This window comes from Ornithorhynchus anatinus, chromosome X5 (assembly GCF_004115215.2).
Source record: "Ornithorhynchus anatinus isolate Pmale09 chromosome X5, mOrnAna1.pri.v4, whole genome shotgun sequence".
In the NCBI taxonomy this organism is placed as follows: Eukaryota; Metazoa; Chordata; class Mammalia; order Monotremata; family Ornithorhynchidae; genus Ornithorhynchus; species Ornithorhynchus anatinus.
The window spans coordinates 5763971-5776855 of record NC_041753.1 but is presented as its reverse complement, the minus strand read 5'-3'; the positions used below and the strand labels follow the sequence as shown (position 1 = coordinate 5776855).

Below are 12885 nucleotides of genomic sequence, written 5' to 3'. Positions count from 1 at the left end.
CTGTTATATTGTTATATTGGACACTCTGAAGCGCTTAGTACAGTCCTCTGCACTCAATAAAGCGCTCGATAAATACGGTAAAATGACTGACTGACTGAATAGAGTTGGGGGACCTGATCCCTGCCCTCAGCGAGCTTACAATCCAACAGGCAGAAAGCCCTGAATAAAATAAATACAGGGAGGGGAGATAGCAGAGTGAAAAGACAAGGATACAAGTGCTGTGGGGCTGGAGTGGGGTGAATATCAAAGGGTGAAGGAGAATCAAGTGCAGAGCAGGTTCAGAAGAGAAGGAGGGGGTGGCGAGGTTAGTCAAGGAAGGCTTCCTGGAGGAGATGTGATTTGAGTAAAGCTTTGAAGATGAGAAGAGGTTATGGAAGGGTAGGGAGTTCCCCGTCACAGGGAGGGCGTGGGCGAGGGGTCAGCACCGAGACAGACAAGACGGAGGTTCAGGGAGCAGTTTAGAGGGGCAGCCCGTGCAGATTAGGTTGTAAAAGGAGATCAGCAAGGTAAGTTAGGAGGGGAAGACCTGATTGAGTGTCTCGTGGCTGACGGCAAGGGGTTTCTGTTTGACATGGAGGTGGATGGGCAACCACCGGAGAGTTATGAGGAGTGAGGAGATGAGGGCAGAACGATTTTTTGGAAAAATGATCTGGGTCGGGGAGTGAAGCTTAGTCTGGAAAAGGGAGAGGCCGGAGGCCGGGAGGCCTGCGAGGAGACCCTCCCGGCCCGACCAGTGGTGGTCCCGGGACTCACCAGGACCCGCCGGCCCTTCTGCAGGGTGACGCGGGCGCCGTAGACGTCCACGTAGACCAGGCGGAGGTAGGAGGCCTGGGCCCGGCCCCCACGCTCCTCGTTCTTCGCTGAGACGTTGAAGGGCACCAGTCCCGAGCCCGGCTGGCACAGAGACACCAGGGTGTAGGTGCAGGTGCCCATGAAGGTGTGGTACGTGCCGTCGAAGCTCAGGTAGTGGGGATCCCCCGAGACGTGGCATACGGCGATGGCTAGTTGGGGGACAGAGGGCTAAGTAAGTATGGGCCGCGAGGGAAGGCGAAGACAGAGCAGGGGTGAGGGTGTGGCCCTGCAAAAAGACCCCGGGGTCTAAGAGTCAGGGGACCCAGCTCTGTCACTTGCCCACTGTTGTGACCTCAGATTAGACATTTCACTTCTCTGGGTCTCGTTTTCCTCAGCTGTGAAATGGGATTCAAAATTTTATTTTTATGCTATTTGTTAAGTGCTTACTATGTGCCGGACACCGCACTGTGCAATGGGATGGATACAAGATAACTGGGTTGGATCCAGTCCCCATTCCACAGTCTTAAAATCCATTTTAATAATAATAATAATGTTGGTATTTGTTAAGCGCTTACTATGTGCAGAGCACTGTTCTAAGCGCTGGGGTATATAGAGGGTAATTAGGTTGTCCCACTTGAGGCTCACAGTCTTCATCCCCATTTTGCAGATGAGACAACCGAGGCACAGAGAAGTTAGGTGACTTGCCCAAGGCCACACAGCAGACAAGTGCTCTCCCTTTCCTCTAGACTCAGAAAGGGACTGTGTCTGAGATAATAATAATAATAATAATAATAATAATAATAAATTGAGGTATTTGTTCAGTGCTTACTATGTGCCAGGCACTATTCTAAGCACTGGGGTAGATATAAGATAATTGGGTTGGATATAGTCGCTCATAGTCTTAATTCCCATTTTACAGATGAGGTAACTGTGGCAGAGAGAATAATAATAATAATGATGATGGTATTTGTTAAGAGCTTACTCTGTGCCAAGCACTGTTCTAAGCACTGGGGTAGATACAAGGTAATCAGGTTGTCCCACGTGAGGCTCCCAGTCTTCATCCCCATTTTCCAGATGAGGTCATTGAGGCCCAGAGAAGTGAAGTGACTCGCCCAAAGTCACACAGCTGACAAGTGGCGGAGCCGGGATTAGAACCCACGTCCTCTGACTCTCAAGCCCGGGCTCTTGCCACTGAGCCACGCCGCTTTTCTGACTTGACTACCTTCTACTACCTGGAGGTTTAAGTACAGTACATTCCAAGTGCTTAGTACAGTGCTCTGCACACAGTAAGCGCTCAATAAATACGATTGAACGATTGAACGAATGAAGGCTTGGCACATAGCTAGCACCTAACAAAGGCTTTTATCATTGTTATTATTCACAGCTCTGGGTGCGAGGATTCAGAATGGGAGAGGAAGAGAGGGGAACTAGAGGGGGAGAGTGTAGGGTCCGGGGAGGCAGAGGAGGCTGGATATGGGGTGAGACTGGAGGCCCAGTTGGGGGGACCTCAAAGAGGGGCTCTCGGGGGACCGGATATGGCAGGGAACAAGAGGAGTGTGAGACTGACTCGGGAGGGAAAATCCCAACAGAGGGTGGAGAGCAGGAGAACTGAGGCCCTGATCCCCTGGATTAGGGGGAGGTGGGATGGATTGGGGAGGGTCGGGGGACCCTCGGAGAGACCCCTACCATTGTCGTGGCAGCCGAAGAGCCCGTCCTGGGGCCGGCAGACCTGGGTTGGGCCGCAGCCGGAGTCCCGGCAGGTCACCATGTTGGGGCCAGAGCAGGAGCAGAGCTTGGAGCAGTTGCTGTTTGTGTACCAACTGTCGCCCACCTAAAGAGGGCACGGGGCAGGGGGCCAGTGACGGACTCCTCTCCCTCGCGCCCTCGGCCCGCTCGCCCCCAGATGGACAGCTACCCACCCAAGCACAGGGGTGCCGGGAGTGTGAGAGCCTCCCCTTCCAGCCCGACCCCCAGCCTCCCGCCCCGCGCTCACCGCATGGTAGCCGCCGTCAAGGTCGAAACAGCCACAGCGGCTCAGGGGGACGCAGGCGTCGCCGCTCAGCACGTGGCCCGGCTCACACACGCAACCCTCGGAGCAGGGCAGGCTTGAGGGGCAGTTCCCGGGGGACGATAGGCTGGGACAGCTGGCCGGGCAGGGGCTGGCGCAGAGGCTGTAGCGGCTGCCGGGCGGGCAGTTCAGAGCTGTGGACGGAGATGCTGTGAGGCGGCGGGAGCGGGGGTGGCGGGAAGGGTGGCGTGGCTTGGGCAGCGGGTGGGAGCCGGGCAGTGGTTGGAGGGGGATTTGGGCGCTGGGCCGAGCGGGGAGGGCAGGCGTGGGTGGAAAGGTGCCAGCTCCAGGAACAGGGAGATGCGGGGCCAGAGATGGCATGAGAGCGGGTGAGGGAGGGCAAGGAGACGGAGAGATGGGGACAAAGACGGACGCACGGAGAGCAGACAGAGGACAAGTAGAGCCGAGGCGAGGAGGAGGACGGGAGGTCCCACGTGGGAGGAGGGCACGGCAGGGCAAGTAAGGGCCGGGCAAGGAAGGCCGGGCAGGACAAGGTCGAGGCTCCGGTGGGATCGACGGGCAGAGAGGGTCCACTCACGGCAGAAGGTCTGGTTCCTCCAGGAGAAGGGCAGGCCAGCCTGGGTACAGAGCGCGGCGTAGGCCTGCAGGGAGCGGCAGAGCGTGGGGACGTCTCCCTGCGTCCCGCACTGGTCGTACACGCAGCTGGCCAGGCTGCCGTCCACGGGGACCAGTCCGTGGCAGTGGGCGAAGGGGCCTATGGGAGTAGGGAGGGCAGAGTCACGATCGAGATGCGCGGCCGGTGTGAGGGCCAGGCAAGGGGGACCCCACGGTCCGGCTCGGGAGCGGGGAACGATGGGGTTGTAGGGGAGGTTGGGAAGGGGCTTTGAGGGTACGTGTGTATGCGCCCGGGGCGTGAACAAGCTCACCGTTGGGGTCCTTCAGGATGGCACAGTTGGCCTTCCACCGGTCGGCCTGGTCGTCATCCGGGCAGTTGGGGGGTTCGCCACCATCCGGGGAGCATCTGTGCGGGGACGAAGGGGAAGGGGAGCCGGGCCTGGCATCTGTCTCCCTTTCTATTTTCTCACTCTCTCTCCCCTCCCAGCCCCACGCCCACTAGGACAGCTGAAGCCCAGGGTAGGGCTCAACAACGAGGAAGATGCAGGGAAAGCTGAAAAGTCCCCTTTCTAGAAGGGATCTCTCCAGCACGAGACCCATCTGGGCCCGGGGCAGCGGCCGAGGGGCGCGGAGGTCAGGGGAGGGACGGATTGACCCCTGACGTACTGAGGATCGCTGGGGTCGGGCACCAGCCAGCCCTCCCCGAGTTGGGCGGAGCTGTCGGCGGGGGTCCCGTCGGGGAGCAGGTTGTCATCGGAGCTGTCGCTGTTGTAGTTGCCTGCGAGGAGGGGGACGCCGGACGGTCAGAGCGGGGCGGCCGGATGCCTCTCCTGCCCCGTTCCTCCCCACCACGAGAGTAGCCCCAACCTCCACGCCACCCCCGCCCCAGTAACCTACGACCTGCCCACACACAGGGCCAATCTGACAACTGGGCACTGGGACAACTGTCCAGCGATGCTTATCCATCCTGAGTAGTCCCGGAGGATGGGGGGAATGGGATACGGGGAGAGGGGCCCTTGGTGGCCTTCGGGGACAGCGGGTGAGGCACGGACACTGAGGCAGGTCTGTGGGGGTTGTCACTCACCGCACAGGCCGCACAGCTGGCCGGAGTAGGAGGAGGGCACCGTGACGTCCACGAAGTGGGTCCCGTCGTTTTAGCGGACCCGCAGCCCGAAGTCGGTGCTCAGGAGGACGAAGGAGCCGCTGATGCCCACGTACAGGCCGGCCCTCCGGCGGCCGACAGCGGCAGTCCCACCCGGAGCCCGTCCAGCTGGAGGACGGAGAGAGGGGAGATGTGAGCGGAACCGGAATGTGGGGGGAGTATGGATTGGGGGGAGGGACAGTACCGGGACCCAAGGGGAACCAACCAGGGAGGCAGAGACAGAGCGGAGCATTGGGGGTCCGGGTAGGGGAAAGTCGAGGGGAAGGGGGCAGGAGCCTGGAGAGGGAGGGCCGGAGACAGGATTGGTGCCCGAGGCCTGAGGGTTAGAAGGGCCCGCGGGTTTCGGGGTTCCGTGGAGGAGAGGCACTCACCGTGACCCGGCGCCCCTTGAGCAGGGAGACGCTGAGGCTGAAGACGTGGACGTGGACGGCCCGGACGTAGGAGACGTGGACTTGGCCGCCGCGCCGCTCGTTGGACGCAGTGACCGTGAAGTTCTCGCGCCCGCCAGGGCCGCCGCAGGGCTGGGCCAGGGTGTAGGTGCACGTGCCCATGAAGTGGTGCAGGGCTTGGTCGAACGTCAGGTAGTGGGGGTCGCCCGAGGCGCTGCAGGTGGCCGAGCCTGGGGGGCGAGGGGTTGGAGGACCCGGGGGTCGGCGGGGCCTAGGCTCCTGCTCTCCCTGCCGGTCCCAGGGCATCACCCTGGGGCCCTCCTCCCCAGACTCTCTGAGTCTCTGCTGTCAAGCTCCCGGTTCCTTGGCGACCCCGCGGCCAGCAGCCCAGGTGGAGATGCCCCGCTCTGACCCAAGATGTAGATGGAAGCCCCCTGTCCCAGCCTACCCTGCGGGTGGCAGCCGAACACGCCGTCCTGCAGGCCGCAGCTCTCCTGGGCCCCACAGGCGCTGGGCTCACAGCGGACGTTGTCCAGTCCCTCGCAGATACACCGCTCCCGGCAGTCCGGTCCGAACCACTGCTCTCCGGCCTGGAGGCACCCAGAGAGTGTCGGCAAAGGGAGACCGGCTCGGGGAGGAGCCGAGGGGCAGGGGCGACCCCCAGCCTGATCGCGAGGGAACTGATCAGGGCCAGGCCAGGGATGGATGCCCACGGGAAGCGCGCTCACCCCTGACTGGAGGTTCTGAGAGCCAGAAATCTTTGCACCTCTCCTCCCCTGACCTACACCTGCTTCTCTGGACCCTTCCCGATTTCTCTGGACCCTTCTCCATCTCCTGGGCCCTTCTCCACATCCTATGACTCTTCTCTGCTCCCTCAGACCCTTTTCTGTTTCCCAAATCCTTCTCCATTCCCCACGCCCCATCCATTCCCTCACCTGCCCCTTCGGCCACTGACCCCCCAACCGGGCCGACCCCGGGCTGCCCCGGACTCCATTCGCCCACGGGCCTCACCCCGCCCCCAGCTCGGCCCGATCTCTCCTGGGTCCCCAGTCCCCATGTCCCCCCAGGTCCCTCAGACTCCCCACCCCACCTCGTGGTAGGCTCCGGCGGGGTCCAGGCAGCCGCACTGAGCGGTGGGGACGCAGAGGGAGCCACTGAGGACGAAGCCGGGGTCGCACTCGCAGCCCTCGGCGCAGCGGGACGGGCAGGACGGGAGCGAGAAGCCTCGGTGGCACGTGACCGGGCAGGGGTCGGCACACAGGGCGTAGTGGCTGCCCGTGGGGCAGAACAGGGCTGTGGGGCAGAGGGACGTCAGAGGGGGCGGGGATGGTGGGGGGGCATGGATTAGTGTGGGATGGGGGTGCGAGTGGAGGCAGAGGGAGCATGACGGAGGGGGCAGGTGACATCTCCCAGAACCACCAGTCTCCCCACAGGAGGCAGGCAGGGTCTCCGGAGGACAAGGATTCCCAGAGGACAAGGCCTGCCTCTTATTATTCACAGCAACACTGAAAAACCTGGGATTTCTTGAGCGACTACTCTGTGCTAAGTGCTCTGCTACCCATTGGGAGCTAGTGTGGGAAGCCGAGGGGAGGGGGTCACTCACGGCAGAATTGGGGTCCCCTCCAGGGCTCCACGGGAAACCCGGCGGCCTGGCAGGCCTCGGTCAGGGCGGCCAGCTGGTCGCACAGCGTCTGCTGCAGCCCCTGGTAGCTGCACATGTCGAACATGCAGTTCTCGAAGTAGGAGGAGGCGTTCAGGTGAGGCAGGCAGGCTCTGCGGGGAGAAGCGGGCTCAGAAATCCGAGGCGGGGGGACACTGTAAGGGCCTCTGGGCTCCACTACCGGGGGCACGAGAGGAGGGACTGAGTGGCCCGGGAGGATCAGAGTTGAAGAGAGGGTTGGGGTCTCCGGGCTCAACTCATGGGGGTGCCAGATAAGGGAAGGCCCAGAACCCGGAAGGGCTGGTACCTGAAGGTTCCTTCGGGGTCGGTGAGCCGCCCGCAGTACTCGGGTCCCTTCAGACTCTCCTGCAGGGCCGGGTCGCAGGTCGGGGGCGCCGTCTGGTTGTTCCGACACCTGGGGGCGAGGCGGGGAGGGAGGGTATACGCCCGCCGGTCCGGAGCTCAGTGCCCAAGGCGGAATGTGTCCCCGCCCTCCTCGCCCACCGCCCCATCTCGCTGCCCACGCTGAGCTCGCCCTAAGCCGCCAAACTGGGGAGCGGGAGCAGCGGCCCCCACTTGGCCAAACCCCGCTAGGGTTCAACCAGCCTTTCCCTAGGCCCAGTGGCCAGACTGAGGCCTGTGGGGAGGCTCCTGATGTCCCCAGAGGGCCCAAGAGCGCCTGGTCAAGCAGGGGGGCTCAGGCCGGTTCCTTGGACCCCAGAGAGTCGCAGGTCGGGGTGACTTTCAGATATAAAGGGACCAAGATCACGAGGCAGCAGCTGTGGGGGAGAGACCTGCCCCACCTGTCAGGGTCCCTCCCAGGGCTCGGACCAGACACGATGGGCCCGAAGCCTACGCTCCGCCGGGCCACCAGAACGGGCATGGGAAGAGCCCCGGGACTCTGCTGCCCGCTGTCCCTGCCCCTGGGAAAGCCGGAGATGGGGAGGAGAATCGGGTTGGGAGGCAGGTCGCCCGGGTCCTGATGGGGCCGGGGAGGCGGAGGCTGCCGGGGAGGAGGGCTAGAGGCACAGGACTCCCGGGGCCCGGCAGGGCCACTCCCACTCACTCCTCATCCTCGTCTCCTGTGGTCTGCCAGCTGTCACCGAACTCATCCTCGTCCTCGGCCGCGCTGCCGTCCGGCTTCCGGTTGTCGTTGCCGCCGTCCCCGTCGTAGTCGCCACACAGTCCGCACAGCTGGCCGGAGAGGGAGCTGCGGGCGGGGGAGGCGGAGGGAGACAAGGAGAGGGGAAAGGTGAACGGACGGCCCTGGGGTCACCGGACCGGTGAGGGAAGCACTTAGTACAGCGCTAAGCGCTTGATACAGTGCTCAAGTGCTTAGTACAGTGCTCTGCACACCGTAAGCAGTCAATAAATACCACTCAATGAGCGGGAGGTGAGGCTGCAGGGGTCGGAGGGCCGGTGGAGCAGATGTGGGGGAGGGGTCGGCGGGCTGGGGGGTCTCGGCTCCGGGGGGACCAGGGGGAGAGCAGAGGCGGTGGGGCCGCCCCGGTTCCGCACCTGGGCATAGTCACGTCCAGCTGGTGGTTCCCGTCCCAGCGGACCCGCAGCCCAAAGGCCGTCCGCAGCTCCACGAAGCGGCCGCTCTGGGCCAGGGTGATGCCCCGGGCAGGTTCGGACGGGAGGGTCACCCGCTGGCCCCCCACCTGTCAGAGACACACAGAGACACACAGAGACAGGGACGGTCACCCGGGAGACAGACACGTACCCCTTAAAGAGCCCCCAGACCAGTCACGGTCAGCCAGGTGGGCGAGATTGTACTTAGTACAGTGCTATGCACATGACCAATGACTACCAGTCCCCAGCCGGACTGCGGTGGGTGGAAGGCGTGGTCTAGAGGAAAGGAAACAGCTGGACCAATCCCGGGGAGGCCAGAGATGGGAGCGGGGCCTTGATGGGTGAGGGGCGGGGACAGAGGGTGGCCTCTCAGGCCCAAGGGGAGGAATGGGCCCAAAAGAAGGGGTTTGGCACACACCTCTCCCCCCGAGGAGGCTGCCCGCCCCCACCGCCCACTCTCCCCAACTGGTGCCTTGGTTTTCCCGGAGCCCAGGACAGGGCAGGACATCGCAGGCCTCACCAAGGTCCGTTGGTTCTTGAGGAGGGTCACGTTGGCTCCCGGGACCCTCACGTAGACCTTGCTCAGGTAGGAGACGCCCCGCTGTCCCCGCTCCTCGTTCTTGGCGGCCACGCTGAACATCGGGTCTGCACCGACGTGGAGGGCGGGGGAGACGGAGGTGGCATCACCCTGCCCTTCCCCTCCATAGGGGTCAACCACTACCGACCCCCCAGCTCCCAGCCCTGATTTTGGGGTTCCTTCCAAGTCAGCCGCCGTCCCTGCCCCGGCCCCCGACCCTTCCATGGCGGTCCCCCCTCCCCTCGGCCCCCGGCTCCTCCCGGCTCTGAGGCCCCTGTACCCGAGAAGCCGTTGCAGGGCTGAGTCAGGATGTAGGTGCACGTCCCCATGTAGCTGAATCGTCGGCCGTCGAAGGAGTGGTAGTGGGGGTCTCCGGAGATGGAGCAGGAGGCCGAGCCTGTGCAATTGGATCGGGAGGTCACCCCGATCCCAGACTAAACCCCGAGCTTTGGCCCCGGGCCGGGGTTAAGAAATGCCGGAATCCGGCGGGGGAGAGAAGGCCCGGTCTGTGGCCGGGGATCTCGCGCCCCCTCCTCAATCCCGGCTCTCTGCCCCTGGATCGTCATCTGCCAGTGGCCTTGACCCGTTCCCTGGTCGAGGCGGGGGACATGTGGTCATCTGCTCCCAATCTAACCGTGGTACCCACTGAGGAGATCCACGGCCGCTTGGGAGACACCGATCCAATAGTCGGGAGTCCCGATCCCTGGCCTCAAGAAGCTTCTGGGGCCCGCCCAGCACGCAGGGTTGAGGAACGCCTGATGAACCCCGGGCTGAGCGTCACCGTGGGAGTGGGGCAGGGGTGGAGCCGGGAGCCTCACCGCTGGAGTGGCAGCCATAGTGCCCGTCCTGGAGCTGGCAGACCTCCTGCGGCCCACACTGCCATTCCCGGCACTCCGTGTGGTTCCCGCCCAGGCAGCGGCACCTCTTCTCGCAGCCCGAGCCGTACCACTCTTCCTGGGGCTGGCGGGAGGACAGACGGGTTACGGACCTCCAGGGTCAATCTGTCCCCCCTCTTCCTGAGGGCCGGCCGGCCCTTTTTGCAGCCAAGCACGGAGAGATATCCAAGGAAGGAGATCCCCTTTTATTCCTGCACCCCCAGAAACAAATCCTCCTTGACATCCAGCTTCATTCCCTCCTGAACCATCCCCGCCATCCGTGTGGGCCCTTGGGTGGACCCCACCCCCGTGGTCACTGCAGGGGACCCCGTCCGGTCCCTGGCGGCGTCCCAACCACTGCCCCGCTCACCTTGTAATACTGCCCGTTGACAGTGCAGCCACACTGGGTTTGGGGTACACAGGTGGTTCCGCTCAGCAGGAAACCAGGGTCACACTGGCAGCCCTCCACACAGCCCCCCGAGCAGGACGAGGCCCCGCCGTTGGCACAGGAGCCTGGGCAGCGAGTACCGCAGGCCTCGTAGTGACTGTTCAGAGGGCACACGAGGGCTGCGTGGAGAGAGAGAGAGAAATCGGGGAGTGGCAGAGGGACGGGATGCAGGTGCCCAGTAGGAGTGAGGCAATGGAGCTGGTCTAGGGCTGACACTGCAGGTCAGAAATGGGGCAAGGGAGGGGTTGGAGGCGAGAGCACAGGGGTTGGCACCGGAGAGATGAATCGGGTTGGGGTGTCGGCATCTAGGGCTCGGGGTGAGGTTCAGGTATCTACAGGGGTTGGGGGTGCACAGAGGCTGGGCAGGAAGAGAGGCTCAGGGGGCGGGGGGGAGTAGGGGGTAGGGGGCAGGGGTCACTCACGGCAGCGGGTCTGATCCCTCCAGGGCCCGAGGGAGATCCCCGCGGCCTGGCACGCGGCAGCGTAGGCCTCCAGGGAGCGGCACAGCTGGCCGGGGTCTCCGTCCGTCTCGCACAGGTCAAACACGCAGTCCTTGGCAAAGGTCTGGCGGGAAGGGGGTCGGGGAGGCTCAGAACCATCCCTGCTTCAGACCCGGCCCCCGCTCCGCTTCCATCCCGAGCGGCACTCCCTCCCACCCCCCCACCCGATTCCCCTTAGAGTCCCTCCCTGCTCCAGGGGTTCCTCGTTTCTCTAATCCCCTGGATTCCCTCCGGTCTTCCTCCACATTCCTCCCTCCACCCGGCCCGCTCCCCAAATCCCTCCCACTCTCTAGATTTGGCCTCCCAAGACGTCCTCCCTCCAACCCCCATTCCACCGTAGCTATTCTGACATTTCTACGGTCTTTAATTTACTTTAATGTCTGTCTTCCCCATCAGACTAGAAGCTCCTCCAGGGCAAGGATGGTACTGCACTCCAAGTTCTCATACAGGGCGCTGCAGACATTCAGTGTTCAATAACTGATATCGATTGATCGACTGACAGATTTTCTCTACAGTAGCTCTTTCCAGCCTTCTCCCTCACCCCTCAATCAGTGAATCAATAAATACCATCGATGCTATTTATGGAGTGCTTACTGTGTGCTGAGCACTTGTGACAGTACCCTACAGTAGGTGATAGACAAGATCCCTGCCATTGGGGTATTACCTCACACTGCCTTCTTTCCTTTCCTCTCTCCCTCCTCCCTTCCCTTTGTCCCCTCTTCCTGTGTGCCTTCCTTTCATCTCCATGTTTCCTTCCTTCTCTCCCTTTCCCTTGCCCCCACAATTCCACGCCTCACCATTTCTCCTGTCCCCTCAGAAGTATATGACCTTGGGGTCACCCCTGCCCGGACTCTCTCTCCCTCCTTGGTCCGGCCCCTCTGTCCCTCCCTCCCTCCCCTCATCTCCCTGGTCCTCCCCCACCCCAGTCCCCCCAGTAGTGGTCCCCAGGGGCTCACTGAGGGGTTGATGCGGCTGTGGCAGGCCTTGAAGGGTCCCTGGGGGCTGGTCAGGATGCCGCAGAACGTGGCACCCTCGTAACTCTCCACCTGTTCCTCAGGGCAGGGCCGGGTGGGGGGCGGGACCGGGGAGCTGCAGCTGCAAGGGAGAGAGGGGCCAGTGAAGCAGCGTGGCTCAGTGGAAAGAGCACGGGCTTTGGAGTCAGGGCTCATGAGTCCGAATCCCAGCTCTGCCACTTGTCGGCTGTGTGACTGTGGGCGAGTCACTTAACTTCTCTGTGCCTCAGTTCCCTCATCTGTAAAATGGGGATTAAGACCATGAGCCCCACATGAGACAACCTGATTCCCCTATGTCTACCCCAGCGCTTAGAACAGTGCTCGGCACATAGTTAGCGCTTAACAAATAACAAATACCAACATTCAGTGAGTCCCACACCTCCCCGGAGAGGGCAGAGCCTGAATGCCGGAGACACGCACGGAGGGGAAGAGAGCGAGACCGAACGGCAGCCGGGGAGAGAAACCTGGCACACAGAGCCGGGGTGGCGGGCTGGGCCGTGGGCCCGCGGTGAGGGGCGAGGCGGCAAGGGGCAAGAATGTGGGGGGCAGGGGTGGGGGAGTTATCGGAAGGGCAGGAGTGGGGACGGGACTGGGCTGGGACCTCCCTGGAAGACAGCGGAGGGACGAGGGCCGGGGAGCTGGTGAGAGGGTCCCGGAGGAGGTCCCGCGGGGCGGGATTTCTCACTTGCTGTCGGTGGCCCAGCTGTCTCCAAAGGGGCCGGGGCCGGGGGCCAGGGTCCCGTTGGACAACTGCAAGTCGTCGGTGCCGTCTCCGTCGAAGTCTCCGCAGAGGCCGCACATCTGCTCTCGGTACCTATGGGGGTGGCGGCGGGGGACGGGGAGACCGTGACATGGGTGCCTTTGGGGTCCCCCACCCCGAGCCCAGTCACCAGGCTGCCCCCGGGCTCCAGGACGGGCTCCCACCCACTTCCCCACCGACCTGCGGGACACGCGGACTTCGGCGTGGTGATCTCCGTCATAGCGGACCTCCAGGTCAGAGTCGAAGGCCACCACGACGAAGCGGCCGAACACGGACACGGTCACTCCGGATCCGAGGCTGCTGGGCGGGGTCACCGTGGAGCCGTTCACCTGGGATGGGGAAAGACCGGTCACGGCCGGGGCTGCTCGTGCCCGACCACCTCACTGTGACCCACTCTGTCCTTTGGCCTCCAGACCTGACCCCACTGCCCCCAGCACCACCGTCCCCCAGCCCCATCTCAGTGCCCTGGCACACATCTGCCAACCCCTCG

General features: G+C 63.2%; 1 protein-coding gene across 1 annotated transcript in view; it reads right to left on the bottom strand.

Moving 5' to 3' along the window:
• Positions 1–12885, bottom strand: part of ZAN (zonadhesin) — a 68293-nt gene that overhangs the window by 15688 nt on the left and 39720 nt on the right. The window contains 23 exon segments of the mRNA XM_039910881.1: positions 754–1001; positions 2479–2623; positions 2786–2994; positions 3399–3575; positions 3748–3842; positions 4103–4214; positions 4521–4656; positions 4659–4706; positions 4970–5217; positions 5436–5577; positions 6078–6280; positions 6591–6760; positions 6955–7062; positions 7714–7857; positions 8166–8311; positions 8743–8867; positions 9080–9196; positions 9618–9759; positions 10045–10241; positions 10545–10686; positions 11579–11717; positions 12321–12449; positions 12576–12724. Of these exon segments, the coding sequence (XP_039766815.1) occupies positions 754–1001; positions 2479–2623; positions 2786–2994; positions 3399–3575; positions 3748–3842; positions 4103–4214; positions 4521–4656; positions 4659–4706; positions 4970–5217; positions 5436–5577; positions 6078–6280; positions 6591–6760; positions 6955–7062; positions 7714–7857; positions 8166–8311; positions 8743–8867; positions 9080–9196; positions 9618–9759; positions 10045–10241; positions 10545–10686; positions 11579–11717; positions 12321–12449; positions 12576–12724 (3471 nt within the window).